The 18,511-nt window shown below is 37.8% G+C and overlaps 1 protein-coding gene across 2 annotated transcripts in view; it reads right to left on the reverse strand.

The window, feature by feature from the left end:
* Window positions 1-424: 424 nt before the first annotated feature.
* The window catches only part of LOC120900943, a 28,442-nt gene continuing 10,355 nt past the window's right edge, over window positions 425-18,511 (reverse strand). For both annotated transcript variants that reach the window (XM_040308581.1, XM_040308580.1), the window contains exons 3-9: window positions 8,694-8,926; window positions 6,141-6,284; window positions 4,621-4,727; window positions 4,035-4,208; window positions 3,743-3,897; window positions 3,316-3,595; window positions 425-3,217 (exon numbers count right to left, since the gene is read on the reverse strand). In XM_040308581.1, coding sequence (XP_040164515.1) covers window positions 1,642-3,217; window positions 3,316-3,595; window positions 3,743-3,897; window positions 4,035-4,208; window positions 4,621-4,727; window positions 6,141-6,284; window positions 8,694-8,926 — 2,669 coding nt within the window. In that variant the 3' untranslated portion in view covers window positions 425-1,641. The remainder of the gene's footprint in view (window positions 3,218-3,315; window positions 3,596-3,742; window positions 3,898-4,034; window positions 4,209-4,620; window positions 4,728-6,140; window positions 6,285-8,693; window positions 8,927-18,511) is intronic.

Genomic DNA, 18,511 nt, shown 5'->3' on the forward strand with positions numbered 1-18,511 from the left:
TTTCATTCATGAATAATACGTAAAAATCGATGGAAACTTAAAAGATTCAACACATTTTCTGATAAAACATGAGTGTAAGATAATGTATGCACATTTTCATGGTCGTTGCACTTATATATCCCTAGATTTTTACCACTTCCCTTAACGTGTCCGTCTTTACCTACCTTCCCCTATATTGTTGAAATTACCTACAATAGCAATATGATGTGGTTAAACATATATGAACAGAAAATGAAGACAACAGAAACAATTTGGGTATTGCAATGCTACAAAAAATCATTTAACCAACGCAAAACTTTCTCTACCATGTTGTTTAAACAAAAAGTAGTTGTCAATTAATTTTGTTTAAGATTGGAAATAATAACATTAGATAGAAATATTTAAAAAAAAATCAATCAAAGCAATACTTGAAAAAGGTTGCAACTTATTTTTTTGTATCAGCATTCACATGCTATTTCACTTTATTTTTCACCGTACCCAACAGGGTTCACCGACGCTCACAATCACTACATACTCAATTTAATAACATTTTCGATCTATTTTCATCACTCCACCGATTAAACAGTTCATAGTTCCTCACTCCAACAATGTGCTACGCTGAATATATGGCATTCCGTTAAGAGTTTGTTTTCAATTTTACTTCCCTCTTTGCTGCGTTGTATATAGTAATTGAAATTGATTCATAATATTCCCTAGATTTGTGATTTTACTACTTCCATTTTTTTTTGTTGGAATCGTGTTTTCTTTACGCTTCTATTTGGCCTAAGTCCACTCTGGTTCTTATTTGTTTGTGAGTTTTGTTTTGTTGTTGTTATGATTCTTAGTTTAAATTTTACTTATGTACAAGTTGTGCAAAGATTTGTTGTTTTTTAAATTTTCTTTTCATTATCGTAAAGAATTGCCTTTTATTTGCCTATAGTTTAACTGCATCCAATGTCTGCACTGCGCTCAACAACAATGTATGTTTCGATGAAACGATTGTTAAATATCGCTGTAATGCACCGTGTACAAGCTACCCTGCAATACTTTCCGATGCACTTTCATTTCTGTCTAATAGAATCCACCACCACCTCAAACACAACTTGCTTCTTTCAATGTCGCTCATTAAATGGGGCTCTTTCGTGTAATGTCAAACAAAGTATCTGAACCATTGTTTACTACGGAAAAAAGTAAAGAAAATGTTCTCTAAACTAGTTTGCTTGGTGCTCAAAACTTTGTCACAGTTCATACTAATTTTGTGTGTGCCATTTTTCTTGTGATAACTGCTTTCTTATCAGTGAGAGGGCTTCATTTTCACCGTAAGATAATTGCTGAAATACAATTTCAAAACTTTCAAAACTCAGTGCATAAAGAAAGTTCATAAGAAATGGAATATTTCTGTAGTAGTAAATGGTGGTGAAGGTTACTACTCCAACCCTACATGCTGTGTTACTAGTCCTTTGCTATGTTCCTAGTACCTTTGCGCAACACACAATAAGCTCGCTCGTTGCGTCTACCCATGCTGATTAACTAATGAAGGAGCGAAGAAAACGGTGTCGGGAATGTGAAAAGAGTCACAAAAAAACCTAACAACTTACCTCATCAGAGATAGTCTATAGAGCGGATGCAGGGATGCTACAACCAACGCTAGTGTGGTTCCTCTCATTCGTAGTACTTCTGCCCGTACAGACGGCAGTAGATAACGAACGCAAGAATGATTAGCGCACTGACGATGATGCCAGCGACAACCATTTGCACCACCGGAAACTGGAAGCACTCTACCACGTCTGGTAGCTCGACCTGCCCAGGCCGGCTGCCCGGTATGTACTTGGTCCGGCAGAGCTCCGGCGATTCGTCGGTCAAATACTCGATATTGAGCAGGAACTCCTTATCGAAAAGCCCGGTGCGTAGATAATTTTCCTCGATGTACTCGTAGTTTTTATCGATGTTGCTTTCTACTACGCGCAGGCCAGTCACGTTGGGACAGTTAAGCACGCCGTTGCACAGCAGATACTCCGGTATGCAAACGTGCTGATCGCCGGGACAGTAGAAATCGCAACTGTCCTTGAACATTGCGGAAGTTGCCAGCGTTCCGTCGGCGTTGCGAGGTAGATGGAACAGTTCTGTCCAAACGAATTTAAATGCGTTCTTGCCGATGGCACTGTCACCCGTGTACTGTATTAGCACTGGTAGCGGTTCGTTTTCGTTCTCCACGGCACCCAGCTCGGCCGCTGACAGAATGGGCAGATCCCGCGCAAGGCTCACATTTTCAGGGCAAATGATAAAGCGTGGCTCAAGACGACCGGCGAGATACACCTCGATACGGCCGTGCTCACAGCTTCGCTCAGCAAACCGTGCTTTATCCAGGTGTAGCCAGAGGTCACGCTGTGCCGCTACCTTAAGCTCCCAGATGCACTTTTCTTTACGGTTTTCGGTCAGCTGGAATCCCAGTGCGTTTTTGTAAGGAAAAACTAGCTCTCCATCGGGCGAAGGACCTAACGTTATTGGTCCGCATATCGGCCCATGAGCAAACTCGTAATTCGCCTCGAACAGAGTGTTTGGATTTTTAAAGTAGCTTGTCGTGGCGTGCTGTCCTTGAATGATAAGTTCCAGATTCATTTGATCCCCCGAGGATATGATACGCACCGGTCGGGGAATGTTGTCACAGAAGCAAGCCAATCGGTTTTGGCTCTTGTCACGTTCTTCCCATAAAATTAGCTTATCCACTCGCTCCTCGTGGCATCGGGTGCACGCACTTACCGAGTAGGGTACTTCTTTGAATGTCACCGATGTCACCTCTACCACTACACGCGAGAACAAACGTCGATCCGTGATGAACTTGTACTGACAACGCACATCGCTACCGGAGGCACGCTTGTAGATGAGCGTATTCCGTGGCGATTTAAGCTCGCCCCGGCTGTACTTCCAGGCATAGAAGATTTCATCGCAGAGCGTGTTTGGCACGGGATCGCCAAACTTGGTGTTGTTGAAGAAATCGTAATGAGCCCAGTAATATAACGAGCTGCCACTATATGAGCCGGTTTTGCTGAGGAACTTTACGTACAGCGAACGACCTGTGCTAACAAAATCGATCTTTTCCATTGGCCGGGAGAAGGTATCGCAAAACGTTTTAATGATACGGGCCGGATCAGGATTGTTTGCATCATAGATCGTGAGCGATTCTGCGCAATCCTCCTCATGCTTTATGATAGGCGCTTCGATACGGTTTATTCGGAAGCTGTACAAATAGCAATGAAATGTGGAATAGTTTGAATAAGCAAAATAGCTTACAATGTTTAGGTCAAACGTTTGGGAATGAAATATAGTTACACGAACCTAGGAAAGTAGAGCCGAACGACCTCGTCCTCGTTCCCTTGTATATGGTAGCTGCAGGATGTGTTTGGTGGGTACCAATGTGCTACACTTAGAAAAATGCCTTCGGACGCACTGGTAGCGCGTAGCGCATCAGAACTAAGTAACCAATCGCATGCGCCATGTTTTGTTCCAACCGTTTCCACATGCCCGGGCCAATTTCCCACATTGAAATGGAAACCCGTGTTCAGTAGTGGCCCGGCTGGTGACGATACAAACTCCACATACATATGTTGCGATGTTCCTGGAAATATAAAAATAAATTTCACACAGCTGAAATGTAATGCCGCTTAACCCCGTTGCTCACAAGTAGCAGTGAAACCGAACACCAAAGGGAGGCTGGCTGCGGTATTGAAGTATTTGCTCGGCAAAACTACTTGTTTGCACTTACCAATGATGCTGAAGGGGAATTTCCCCATCCCACAGAACTTTCCAATTGGTGGTGCATGTTCGTCTCGTCCATCGTACACCGCCAACCAATCGTAGGGGCAGTGTTCGGAGCCGGACCCTATCTCCTTCATCGGACATGTCATGATGTTTTCACACCTGGGGTAAGGTCGAAACATGAAAATAGAGAGGAACGCTCGATACATTATCGACATCAAAGATCAAAGCTCCACAGTCCCGACCGATGAAGAATTCAGAACTCGTGTACGGGCAAACTGGTCCATGAAGCCACTTACCTCTGCCCGTCCACGGCAAACTGTTCGTTCTGGATGTAGAGCTTGATGAAAGGAAGTCTCGTGTGCAACCGATAGCGACACTTCAACGCTCGCGGATATATCCCTGGATAAGCGGGTGACTGCACATAGCACGTCTGTAGTCGACAGTCGCGAAATTCTCGCTCACAGTACGACCTGGTGCAGCAAGTGAATTGTAAATAGTTGCGGCCAGCGGCACAGTCGACCAAAATAATAAATGTATGGAAATGAAGCATGGAAGAGAAAGAATCATACATTAGCACATCGCTTTATAAGTGTAACAGAAACCCGGTAGAGGTATCGAATGATTCAAACAGAAAAACAAACACGACTATCGGGTAAAATACAATCCAATGAAAAGAATTTAGCATCTCGCGCTCTTTCAATCAACTCTTAAGTAGTCATTTATATTCATTGAATAAATCAATTTTGGCGATAGTTTTGAATAAATGAATGCACTTCCACTAAATCCCCAACGGTCCGCTCAATGCAGACCGGTTTCGGTAGCAACGAGTGTAGTGATGCTGCACATCGCGCATATAAGCTTCTGCCAGCAGCTGGTACTTACCCTTGCACCACTTCTCCCCGACGATTTGGATAAAGTTCCGGGTGCGGGCCGTATCGGTTGAATACCTCCATTTGTTGTTCTGCGCCAGAGTCGAACGCGAAATATGTCTGCAACGAGCAGGGGCACACCCCAACCAACATACGCCATTAGTGACAGGTATTGATCGAATGCGTTGTGCCAAAAGTGGCAAATCAGGTTTCCACTCTAACGCAGCTTCATTTCGCAACTGAAATGAGCAATCCGAATGGTTTGCAGGGATTGATTGAATGCGAAACCGTACCATTTCTTTCATTGCCACCAATATGCTCGATTTGGTGAAATCAAAGTGCAATCGACCAGACTCATTGGCATAATTTGTTCATATAGATAGCATGGGATGCAGAGAAACAATGATGAAATACTGTGGCGTTTTTTTACATTAAATTTCAAGCTTCTACTAATAACTTTGTACAATTGGTACTATATTATTCGATTTAACTCAACGATGTTTAATTTCATTGAATCATGCAGCCAACATTTCTGCATTAAATAGTAACGCAATCGAGTTTTTATCTGATGAACAAAAATTGAAACAAAGTTAGTTCATTTAATGCTATGATTTAAAAAAAATATAAGTTGCATTAAATTTTAGTAATGAACATTATTTTTTCTGTCTCATTAAATTATCGAAAAATAACTCCATAGCCATAAAGATCCAATTACATGTAAAATTCTAGTAAAATGTACTCTTGTAAAATTGCAGTGGCTTAATAATTATCATAGCATGATAGTCAGCCCTACGTATGGGAGCACGGTCCATTCGGGGATTGAATCCATGACAGGCATGTTGTTAAGTCGTACGAGTTGACGACTGTATCACCAGACCGGCCCAATTGTTGTCAAGTATTAACTACTGCCTAAAAATGTACTAAAAATTACTATATTCAGGTATTAAATGCTGCTTGAAATAAGTTGGATACATTGATCCAGAGCTGCAAACATAAATGGAAAATGTGATTGTTTGGTTATAATTTTGCCATTGAAATTTACATTTTTGAAATAGCATTGAGATCTCGATTTATTTTGTTACGTTAATATTTATGTGTGATAAAAATTAAGAGTTTACTTAGTCATATATATAATATATCAAGTAAAAGGAAACGCCAAAAAATTGCAACAACAAATTACTAAAATAATAAATTGTTACAAAAGCGAGTAGTACTTTCAATTGTCTATGGTCTAAACCTTTTGATGAAAATGGTTTGTATGGTTGATCATTAATTATTTACTATCTTTAAGTAGAATACCTTGTTTGCTGTCTATCTGGCAAATGATATACTCGGCAACACACCATCGACAGCATATATACACTCCCTACCACTAACTGTTCTAGTCTAGTATGAAAAGTATCGCCGATTTAGTGTGTAGGTGCATCACCGCTGGATAATGGATTTTAAAAGAGTACGGCTAGCCGCTACGGCAACAACAAATTCAACACTAAAACAAAAATCGATTACGGTTGTGCTTGCAACGGTATTTACCTGGTCGGTGAAGTTATCGGTGTGAAAGACTATTTTGACGGCACTTGTTTCACTGATGAACGTTTGCGGTTGCTCCGATTCGCCGCAGAATTGACCCGGTTCTCGACGGTTTGACACATCGGTTTTGGCATTGCCATCCACTATCTACGAATGAGAAAAGAAAATAATTACGTAAATTCGTTTAATTAACATGATCAGCACAATGTAGCTGGACGTGGTTGGGATTATGGATCATAATAGAAAAAAAACAATACGAAATTCGCAATGTGTATGATGTTGATTGAACTTTAAAGATCGAATGTGAATGATAAAATTTTGAATCTCAATAATTATAATATTGAAAACCAATCCTGCTCGAATGATGAAATGGATGCCTATCTGGACTGCCATTGCCTCACAAACAGATTATCTAATTATGGGTCAAGCAATACGACCCTGTGAGTATTAGCCAAATGATAAAGATTATGCATGTTATGGATAACATGTTTGGATTCTTTTACTCCTAATTATAAAAAAAGAAAGTAATTTTTATAAATGCATTATGAGTATACGACCAAGCTAGAAAGTAAAGCGAGGAGTTGGGTAGGAATAGTTTATATGCAAAACATAGTTCAATGATGAAACTTATGCGGGATATTTTGAGTTCTTCAAAAAGTTATTAAAAATATTCGATTTGATCGATCAACTGATGAATAAGTGGCAAATATATACAAATATACTGCCATCAATCCATTTTGTGTTATATAAAGTCGATGAATGCGATTTTTGATAAAATATTCATATGATACAACGAAGAGAAATACAATCACCTATACATTATTTAAAAGAAGAATGCTGGTTTGAAAGCTGACAAAGATTGAAATAAAAATGTAACAATGATTTGAAAATAGAAACTGTGTGTTTTTATTTCTATTGTCTAATGCAAAAATAATATAATGCAAAACAATTGCTATTGGAAAAGAATCGCTGCGTTTTTGCGTAATTGCTGCGTTTATAGTACCTTAAAATTAATTTATCAGAATGGGCGTATTAAAAAAATATAATGGTTTTTTGTTGTTACTTTTCAAAGTAAAACCGTTAGGAAAATATATAGTATATTTTTTAAGCTGATCAATATATGTTGAAATTTATTCCCGGCAGACGTTTTATTCGTGCAGGAGTCTCCTCTTTAACACTGAATGTATAATTCAAGACGATGGTATCCAGTCCTGTCTTGAGCATTTCCAATATCGACTATTATTTTCCGAGAAAACGGTGAAGGAATATGATTTCGCTAACGAACCAAAATTGGAAATCAGGGCACCGTTTCGTAGCGTCGGGGAATTGTTCATAATTTATGAAATAATTTCATCTCATTAAGAGGATTATCCGCATTTCACCGTCGTGAAATATGCCCGCACCGTCGGTGTCGAGTGAGAATGCAAACGAGCACCGTTCTGAAGCTGCGGCAAACGATGACGAGGTCAATCCGAGTCCATTTGCTTGTGCCATTTGCGCATATCACATTGCGGGTGCAATGATCCCGTTTTTACGAGCATTCAATACAAGTTTTTTTGTGGGGTTTTGCGACAACCTCAACAAAGCACAATAGGTGATTGTTGGTTAAAGTGTATAGCACGCTGCATACATATTATCCAACAAAGATTTGTTTAGTGATAGTTAAGCTATTTGATAGCTAGTGAAATAGTTGTTACATTTATAATAGTAAATAAAATGGCCATAACAGTTATATGACAATAAAGTTGCAAACAAATTATCTTGAGATATGTGTACCGTGACTTACTCAACCGCAATGCATAGTGCATTTCATAGAAAAGAGTTCCGATCGTAGTTCCTCTATCAACGTTCATTTAAACCCCATTTCGTTGAACTACAACCATATCATCCTAGAAACGTCAGTGGCTACGTTGAGAAAGGGAATTTTTCAACTGTCATTTTCAGCCATTCAACCATTTTCATTGGTTGTGTACTGCACCGGAACTGAGATTACAGCGCAAGTAAAACGACAACTTTCGTCATCCAAAAAAGGGAACGTTATTCTGATCCATTCTGCTTCACACTGAGCAAAGCGGGGAATCCGAATGGAATGCTGCCACCAGACTGATGGAACTTTTGGCACCAAATTCCACCATTCGATTGGTCATGTTGCACGAAAACGAACGATGCAAGTTGAATTGGACGGAGTAAATCGGATGTTGCCGTTGGCGTACGTGACAAGTTGCTCGAACGAATAAATAATGTACAATCCATTGGATGAAAATTCATTTCCTGGAACGAATGCCAAATCGTCGCTCCGAGCTGCCAATTCATCGGTTCCGGTTGTTTTTTTTCCCGTTCAACTATGTATGTAATGAAGAAAGATGCACCTTTCCTAGCAGTGTTTGGGTTATTTAGTTGCCCGTCAAATTGGGAACGAAAATTTGTTGTTTGGTACGCAGGGTTTTAGAGCGGAAAAATGAAATCTGCTTTGAGCGACATAACACTATTTTGGGCAGAAAAAGGATTTTACAGAAAAGTCTGATCGATTAGTTTGTTTTTGGTTAACAATCTCACCTGCAAGTAGCCTCCATCGCAGTGTGTCGCATTTAGTAGAGTTCCTACTTTAAACTTTTTGAAATTCAACCGTAGCACCCAATCGCGGGGTGCACCCCGAAAGCTGCGAAACCGATACCAGCATGTGAGTGGTCGGTTGCGATTAAGGTTTGTAACTTCTGGTGAAGAAATATCCTCGTAGATGTCAACAGTTTTGTTGCAATGGTCTTTGGCACCGTCGGCAGTGTTACCGGCTAAAAAGAAAAAAAGTTAAAATGTATAATTAATTTGGCTATAAGAAACATGGTGTATAGCACAGAAATGTAATTTAAGGAGTACAATTCAATGGTATAAGAGTATAGTACTTCCAAATATAAAACTGTACGGTCATACTTTTGGATGTGCCTTTGAAATACGATAAAAATATAAACTCTTGTATTCATGAATTACAAACGACCTAAATAAAATAAACAATTATGTATGATACAAAAAAAAACATAAAAGTAAAGACGATTCACCTTGAACCACAGGTGGACCACAGCTATACAAAAAACTGTATAAAAATTAAAGACATACAAGAGCAATCATTAGACAATTTTATCAGAGCTTCAGATTGTTTCAATGGTCATTTATAATTTTCAAAGGCGAACATAATTGCATTATTGCACGTAGCTTGAATCTACAACACTAACATTTTAAAGCATGTGCTTCGCACTTTTAGAAGTTCAATGTTTGTCTTAAATTAGGCGTGGTTAGGAAACCATTTTTTTTGGGATAAAATCAGCCATCTCAAACTCCTGGGCTCTGTATAAGAAACGAATGGCTTTTCCGACTTTGAATCACGTCACGTGTTCCGTTTGGTCCGAAATTTGTACTTCACTCGAGCTACACAGCCCGCTGTGTTAGAACAATCTAGAAGTTAGTGTGAAACGACGAATTTTTCCAACGTTCAGGTTAGCTTAGATTTCGCTTCAGGACACGTTCCCTAAACGGGCACTCCCAGCAGGCAATGAATATCCGATGAGGAGCAGATTCCGCAACCGGAAAACCATATTTCACTAGGGATTTGGGAGTCCACACTTGCCGCAAGCGAGCAACACAGCGAAGCACAGATGCCATGTGCACCATCTCTATGGTGGCTGCTCCTTTCTGTGTTTCGTATAAATTTAATTACCAGCCCAAATTATGTTTCGCCTTTTTATGAACGTATTAATAATAACAGGAAGTATAAATCATACACAAACGGCCGATATATACGTGATCCTTAAATTCGGGACGGTGCCACATGCGAATTGAGCAGAGAGAAACAATCTAAAGCAGCGGAGACGTGAGAATGATTCTTGTAAAAAGTACAAGTGGCAAGAGCAAAAGGGATATTGGTGGGGTTGAAATTTGTACTGAACCAAAGACACTCGCGCTATAATGGAGGCGCATGGTCTTTCACGCTTAGCCTGGTCGCCAACGCCGTTCGACAAGCAGCGCCTGTAGGGTGCAATGATTTGTAGCGCTTCATGAATTTGTGGGGCGTAACACAAAGTTGGTTAACGAATTTGTTGGTGCTGAAGAAATTAACTTGGATTCTCTCGTGCATTTAGTAACGCCAGCATCTTGACATACAAAATTCCTTAGGGAACGATAAATTTATCTGTTATTTAGAATGTAGGTGTTGGTTACACATGAAGAAAAAAACACAACACTGAAAATGATTCTAATTTTATTTTTTTAATTAAAATGAGAACATAATTTAACATTGGACCTCAAAGGTTAATTCAATAGTTAATTTTGTTGTATGTTATTGCAGGAGTTACTCAAGTAAATCTTTTTCTTCTTGTTTGAAGCTAGCTAAACCATCTAAACTGAAACCATCCATGGTTTTGACTATATGTGACTGAATAGTGTATCTATAGCAGGACAAAGCGAGCATAGTCCATAGAACCTATGGTCCAAGACTTGAACCTATGGTTCAAGAGGCTTGAACCTATGGTTTCATCGCTATAAGCTCTAGCAATTTGGCTGTATCATGACACCGACCTTGCCAATAATACTTTCAATTTAAACTTGATCATCACTTACTAATATTAAAACTAAACAACACTAGTGAAAATTAAAATTGTTCGAAGATTAAATAATGCATTTATGCATATGCTATTACAAAAATAAGAAAATAAAAAAAAAATACCAAAATAAACCACATTATTTGTAACCAATGAACTCGTTAATAGTATTACTAAAAAACAGTATGTTGGTTTCATATTTTTGCTATTTTTTATAAATAAGCATGTGTTCAGATACATAGCCGCGTCATACCGTAATATTCGATGAGAGGTATGTATATACAAACAACCTATTTCAGGTAGAATATTTTAACACAATGTGTGAGCATGTGATAAATATGGAATTTTCGCGAATATTGTCATACCCTATTGGGTGCCCGTTGGACATAATCACACACATAAACTGTATTTGTATGTATCACTCGAGACTCATCACTCCGACTGCGAGGAGTGCAGACGTGTTTTCCGCGAGGTTCTAAGCGTTGTGATAAACACATACAAAAGTCAGAGTTCTAATTGGTAATAAAAGTGAAACCTATAACCAAAGCGACTAGAGTCGCCCGACCCGTCAACATGGGTTGTGGCAAAGTCTCGTCAAAGCGAAGGAATGTAAAAATTCCTTTATCTACATTCCACCGCTTGAGCAAACTCAATACGGAACAGGTGCAAATGGTGTCGCCTAACACATATGCACTGCTTGAAGACGATAAAGAAGAGCATCCTATGGATACACATACGAGTAAGCCTAGCTCGACGAGTAATAGTGTTAGTATTCCTCCAATCAAGATTGTGTGCAAGTCATTAGGAGAAGTGCACAAAAAAGTCATCGACGCAGGAGTAATACGTTATCACACCAAAGTGGCAAACGAAGGTATTATCGTGTACACATACACAACCAATGACTTTAGAACAGTGGTCAGACACCTGTCTAACACCAAAGTGAATTTTCACACATACCAACTGGCAGAGGATCGTACAAGCAAAATAGTACTCAGCGGGCTGTACGATATGCCCACGGAAGAGGTAAAACAAGTGCTAGAAGCTGAGGGCATTAACCCGGTGTCAGTGAAAAAGTTAGCCGTTCGCAATAAAAAATACGACGAACACGCAACCTATCTCCTTCACTTCCCCAAAGGAAGCGTAAACCTTACAAAGCTGCGTTCCATAAACGCACTTGAGCACTGCAGAGTACAGTGGAATTATTATTCCAACAGACAAGGCCCAATGCAGTGTAAACGCTGCCAATCGTTTGGTCATGGTGCTGCTAACTGCCACCATCCTGCTTCCTGCAACAAGTGTGCAGGTAAACATGACTCAAAAGAATGCCCGTTGAAGGCATCAACATCAAATGACAATGGTCTACTGCCAACACACAAACTAAAATGTGTTAACTGTGAAGGCAATCATCCAGCCAACTTTTGGGGGTGCCCAAAGCGACCAACAAAATCAAAAGCCAGTGCTCCTAAACTACCAGCATCGAGAGAATTTGTATTCGAAGGAAATGCATTCCCTGTGCTCCCTCCTACGTCAGCGTCCAAAACAAATAAACTCCCTCACATAGAAGCGAATCAAACAAATAGCAGTACGGAGGATTTGTTTAATGCGACTGAATTAACAGTCATAGTTGGTGAAGTATTTTGAAAATTACGCGCTTGCAAGACAAAACAACAACAAATCACCGCGATATTCGAGGTTGTTAGTAAATTTTGTTTTGCTAACTGATGGATCATATTCGAGAAATAACTATATCATACTGGAACGCAAACGGTGTTTTAAATATGAAAATTGAGCTAGAAAACTATTTAAGGAAAAAAGACGTTGACTTAATGATTATAGTAGAAACATTCTTAAAACCGGGACAAAGATTCAACATTGCTAACTATAGCATCTGTAGACTAGATAGAATCCTAAATGCCAAAGGAGGGATTATAATACTTATCAAAAGCAACATTGCTTTTAACCTTATGAAAGCCTTTAAAATGGAAATTATAGAAGCAATAGGAGTTCAAATTAAGACATCTAAGGGCCCATTGTCAATAATCGCAGCTTATCATCCTGGCTCAAACACAGTGATGAGTAAATTTAAAAACGATCTAAGAAATTCAACTAGACTAAAAAGTAGCTTTCTAATATGTGGTGACTTAAATGCTAGGCACAATATGTGGAACTGTGCCTCAACAAACGCAACTGGCAAAATATTATTTGACGAATTGCGCAAGGGACAATTTTCGATTTGTTTTCCTGATACACCTACTCATTTCCCTTCAGACTCTACAAGAAATCCCTCTACGATCGATATTACGCTAACAAACAATTATCATCACATTTCCGACCTGAAAACCAGTACAAATTTCACTTCTGATCACCTACCAGTAACATTTTCTGTACTAAACGAAAAGATCAATCTCAAACCCGACAGAACACTTCATGATTACACCAAAGCAAACTGGCCCTTATTCAAACATAGCATCAATTCTAAAATCAATCCAGCTGAAATTTCACATGACAGAATACATAGTCAAACTCAAATCGATAATTTGATAGAAAAACTAACTAACACTATATTATCCGCGCATGAAATTGCAATACCATCAAAATCAGCAGGAAGGTATAACTTAATAATCCCCCCAGATATCATAAAGCTTATAAAAATTAGAAATACGTATCGTAAACGATGGCAAAGACACCGACTTAATAATACATTAAAACAATCATATAATTTTTTGAAAAATCTGATTAACATTAAATTATCTGAACTGCGAAACAAAGCGTGGTCAATAAACCTAAATTCAATGAATAAGGACAAACGTAATAAAACCAAACTATGGAAGTTTATTAAAATCATTAAAAATAATCAAAACGCAATACCAGCATTAAAAAGCAATGATCAAACGCTCATAACGTCAAACGAAAAATGCAAAGCACTGAAAGATGTTTTTGAATCGGCACACACAGTAACAGCAAATTTTACAAGCCCAACCGAACGTCAAGTGAAAAAAACCGTTAAAAACTTTCCCAGTATCAATCAAGAAATTATACAAAATAACCTATTCAAACCAAAAGATATTACACAAATTCTTAAAAGATTCAAACCGAAAAAATCATCTGGTATTGACAACATAAATAACTGCACACTCAAAAAGTTACCTCCAAAAGCCATTATATATCTAAATACCATTCTCAATGGTTGCTTAAAACTTGGCTACTTTCCTAATGCATGGAAAATAGCTAAAGTTATCGCGATACCCAAACCAGGCAAGGATCACAGTCAACCAGAAAGCTACCGACCGATTAGCCTTCTTAGTTGCCTAGGAAAAATTTTCGAAAAATTGTTAGAAAGCCGAATGGCACTCCATACATTCAACAACAACATAATCCCGAAAAGTCAATTTGGTTTTCGTCCCTCTCTTTCTACCACACACCAACTCCATAGATTAACAAACAATATCGTACATAACAGATGTAATAGAAAATCAACCGGCTTAGTTCTTCTTGATACTGAGAAAGCATTTGACTCCATTTGGCATCAAGGTTTACTTTCCAAACTCATCAAACTAAATTTTCCCAGCTACTTAATCAATATAGTAAATTCGTTCATTTCAAATCGCCAAAACAAAGTACATATTTTAAACAGTACATCTAGCACATATACGCCAAAGGCAGGTGTTCCTCAAGGCAGCGTTCTGTCGCCTTTACTGTTTAATATATATACCTCAGACATACCCCACATGAAGAGCTGTGAGCAATTCTTTTATGCTGACGATGTAGCGTTTTCATCCTCAGCGAAAAGTCCAAAAACAATAATTAGAAATTTAAATACTGCTCTGAAAAAATATAGTAAATACTGCACAAAATGGAAACTTAAATTAAATGGAAACAAATCTGAAGCTATCTTCTTCACTAGGTATACCTGTGCTCGGAAGCTTCCAAGTACTAAACTAACAATTAACGATTGTGAAATTCCTTGGAAAAATCAGACTAAATACCTAGGACTAATACTAGATAAACGACTGACATACGGATATCATACAGAAAATGTTACTGTAAAATGTGAAAAACTATTTAGAATTATGTACAGTTTTCTTAACAGGAAATTGAAATTAAATTTCGAAAACAAAATGCTATTGTACAAAGCATGTGTTAGACCTATTATGACATACGCCTCACCCATTTGGTCAAATTGTGCCCAGTCACACAAATTAAAACTACAAAGAGCCCAAAACAAATTTTTGAAAGCTATCCTTAGAGTCCCTCGGTGGTACAACACAGCTGCATTACACATCGAATGTAACATTCCCACAATAGTGGAATTATTAGCCAGGTTGAATTCAAATTATAACGCTAAGTGCACAACTAGCCCACTACAAATACTAAGAGAATTGAACTCTTAAAAATATAGTTTTAGGTTTACAATTACTATTATTATTTTTATTTTTATGTTAAGGCCTGTACATAGTATCATAAGCAGCAAAAATTAGTATAAGTCTTGTATTCAGCCAAGGGGTTTTCAATTCCAATTATATTTTTTCCCCTTAACCAAATTGTTCCTTAATTTAGTTAGAAATCTTCTAAGTCCTTCCGGCCAAGATTGCCATTAAGATTAGAATTCAATGAGGAGAGAACATAGTTTCGTACCCATTATCACGTAAGATTTCAAACTGTTGTACTTACTAATGAAATTTAAAAATGGAAATAAAAGAACTAACTAACTAACTGTATGTATCACTCATGTTGATTTGGATACTTTTTGATGCTTCGTGGCGTGAAATCGTCTATTATTTAGTAACTTAAATTATAAGTGTTTATATATAAATAAAACATTTTTGTAGACCTGAGTAAGACTGACAAATAGTTAATAAACTACATCCCTTGTTCCACAATTTTTCTCTTACATGGTTTCCTACGACTTATTGATCGGATCCCATCATTTTTTGGGCTCGTCTCACGATTTGTTCACCGTATCCCAGAGATTGTTGGTTCGTTCCCATATATTATTGGTTACGTCCGACTGAGTATCAATACAGTTGAAACAAAAGTCTCTGGGAAATGCTCAAAAAATCGTAGGAACACACCAAACAAATATGGGAAGCAACCAACAAATTATGGGAACCAACCAATAAATCGTGGAAAACCCTGTATCATTAATGTTGTTTCACTTATACTTAACTTGAAAAGAATTGAAATTAAATCGATGAAAATAAGTATTGTTTAAAATTGATAAAAAAAATGCATGTTAACACTTTGACGGCCGCACGATTCGCTCTCGTTTCTTCGAAAAGCGCCGTAGCTAGTGTTAAAAAAAAAACTGTGCGTGTCGCCAGCTCGTTTTGATGGTGCATCGCTATGATATTTTATTTCTAATCCTGTGTGTGCTTTTGTTCTACTCTGCTGTGAGTAATTTGGGCAGGTTGAAGATGTAACATTCTAGATGTAACAAAATGCCATTAAATAATGAACAATTATCAATTAAATATCCTGCGCGCAGTGAAAACGGCATCGCACCACTGGGGTGTGCTCGGATGTCAAACGATACTTTATTCAATCGCACCACAGTAGTGTGCACGGCCGTCAAAGTGTTAAAAATGTTAACCAAACTTGTGCAATATCACCAAAAATTACAAGAATAACTAAAAATGAACATGAAGCAAAAAAAATGGTTGAAGTAAACACAATCGTATACTGAAATTCATATGTATCGAGTTTCATACTGCGAAATCGAGTAGATCGAGCATTCTGCACTGCAAATAATTCCTGTATCTGAAGAAATATGTCCAATTTTTTTGTTCGGGTCAAATGGTAAGAACAATTAAAATCACTGCACATGCTAGAAAATTCGAGAATTGATTCCAATGCACCCTAATTGAAAGATATACAAACTAACGATAAACATATAGTACTCAAACAATCCAACATTCACAGCTTTTACGCCGGATTTTTACTTTACACCTTTACAGCGGATTTTTACATTTATCTTCACACGATCCAGTTAGTATACATAATAGAACAATTATTGTATTTTTAGTAAATATCCTATTTTTAACACTCTGTAATAAATCAGTTTTCAACACCTGCTCTCTGAAACGGCTGTACAGTAATGCTATGAAAGTAAAACAGAAAGCGTCACGGTCTCATAGTAAACATTATCTCCCAAACCAAAATAATTGCAATGCAGTGAAGTGCACAAAACACAGAAGAAACAGATTCTCTATCACCACTACCACCGCAATCTATCCTTTCGGGCTTTCTTGTTTTTATACTACACGAACAAAAAGTAGAGGGCAGTAGATCATAATGAAAGAAAAAGCAAAGTTACATGGCAGCACAACAGTTTTCATCTGTGCATGACCGTTATCTACAAAAGAGATTGCTGCGTTCATAGAACGACATCAAGCAGCGAATCATGCGCGTGGTGTATCCTGCCACGATGCACTAGATTACTTTTCCAAGTGAATGCAGTGCTCTCGTTAATTATTTTTTCATCATTCAACCGCAACTGCTTTGAAAACACAAGGACACACTCAGAATGGAGACATAGGTATCTTTACATTGCACAGGTGAGGATGTGAAGTAACACGTCACACTGCATTGCATCGTGTTGGTGACCTCTACTAACCGGTCGGAGCTTCGTATAAGTCGTATCATTCTTGCATGGTTATACCTTCTTCTTACATGTGGTAAGCTGTAGATAAAGCAGTTTTGTACAAATGTTGGCATGTCGTTGCACACCTCTTTAATTCAGCGGTTTCATTAAGCTGAAGTTTAACATTAAGTTTTTTTTAAGTTTTTTTAAGTTAAGTTTAGTAAGTTAATTTTAGTTTAATAAGTTAAATTTAATTCATAAATGTTAAGTTTTAGCGAGAAAATAATGTAATGTAAAACGTAGATATAATATCACTATATTATAGGTATCATATCATTATACATAGAAATGCGTTTTGTGTTTGAGCACTATATGGTTTGTGAATCCTCATGCATAATAAGTAGTAATAATTTTATAGCTCAATATTTTTTACTTTTACTTACAACTGAGTATTTTACTGATAAATTAAAAAAAGAAGTAATGCACCATTTTAAGTAGGTTATATTAGTTAGTGTAACCATATAAGAAAAGTCAATTCCATGCATGGAGGTTCAACTGTTTGTATATGATTTTGTAAGGGGTATTTAACTTATTTATTCGACTTCACATGCCACAAAATCATTTTTTTATCATATTGTTTTCGAAAAATAATGAAATTGCACTTATTGAACTCAAAACACTGTGTATATTGTTATTGAAAATGTTTTGTCGATGATAATGCTTTGATGATGACGGACCCAAGATACAGTCGTCAACTCAAACGACTTAATTACATGCCCATCATGGGTTCAAACCTCGTATAAATTATCTCCTGTGGCAAAGACTGACTATACGGCTGCATGATAATTGTCTTTTGAAATAATAAGTCTTGAAATCTAGTATATCCTGGCAGGACCACGTAAGTCGTTACGCAGAAAAGAAGAATACATTATGGCAGCGGTCGGCAAAATCCGCCGAAACAATACCATCCGGCCCGCGAAAGAGTTAGCCTGATTTTTGAAGGTGAGGTAGAATTTATAACAATAAATTACACTGTTTAAACATTGTTTTGGATTGCTTCGACTTTAACATTTCATTCAGTGCTTCAAGGAACGTCTCCGGCTTCTGCTGTGGCCACAGTGAACTGTGATACAAATCTTGATTTTACTATGTTTTTTTTTTTTACTGTTCTTCTTCTTTTTGGCCCAACAACTGTTGTTGGTCAA

Source organism: Anopheles arabiensis, chromosome 3, assembly GCF_016920715.1.
Source record: "Anopheles arabiensis isolate DONGOLA chromosome 3, AaraD3, whole genome shotgun sequence".
Lineage (NCBI taxonomy): Eukaryota > Metazoa > Arthropoda > Insecta > Diptera > Culicidae > Anopheles > Anopheles arabiensis.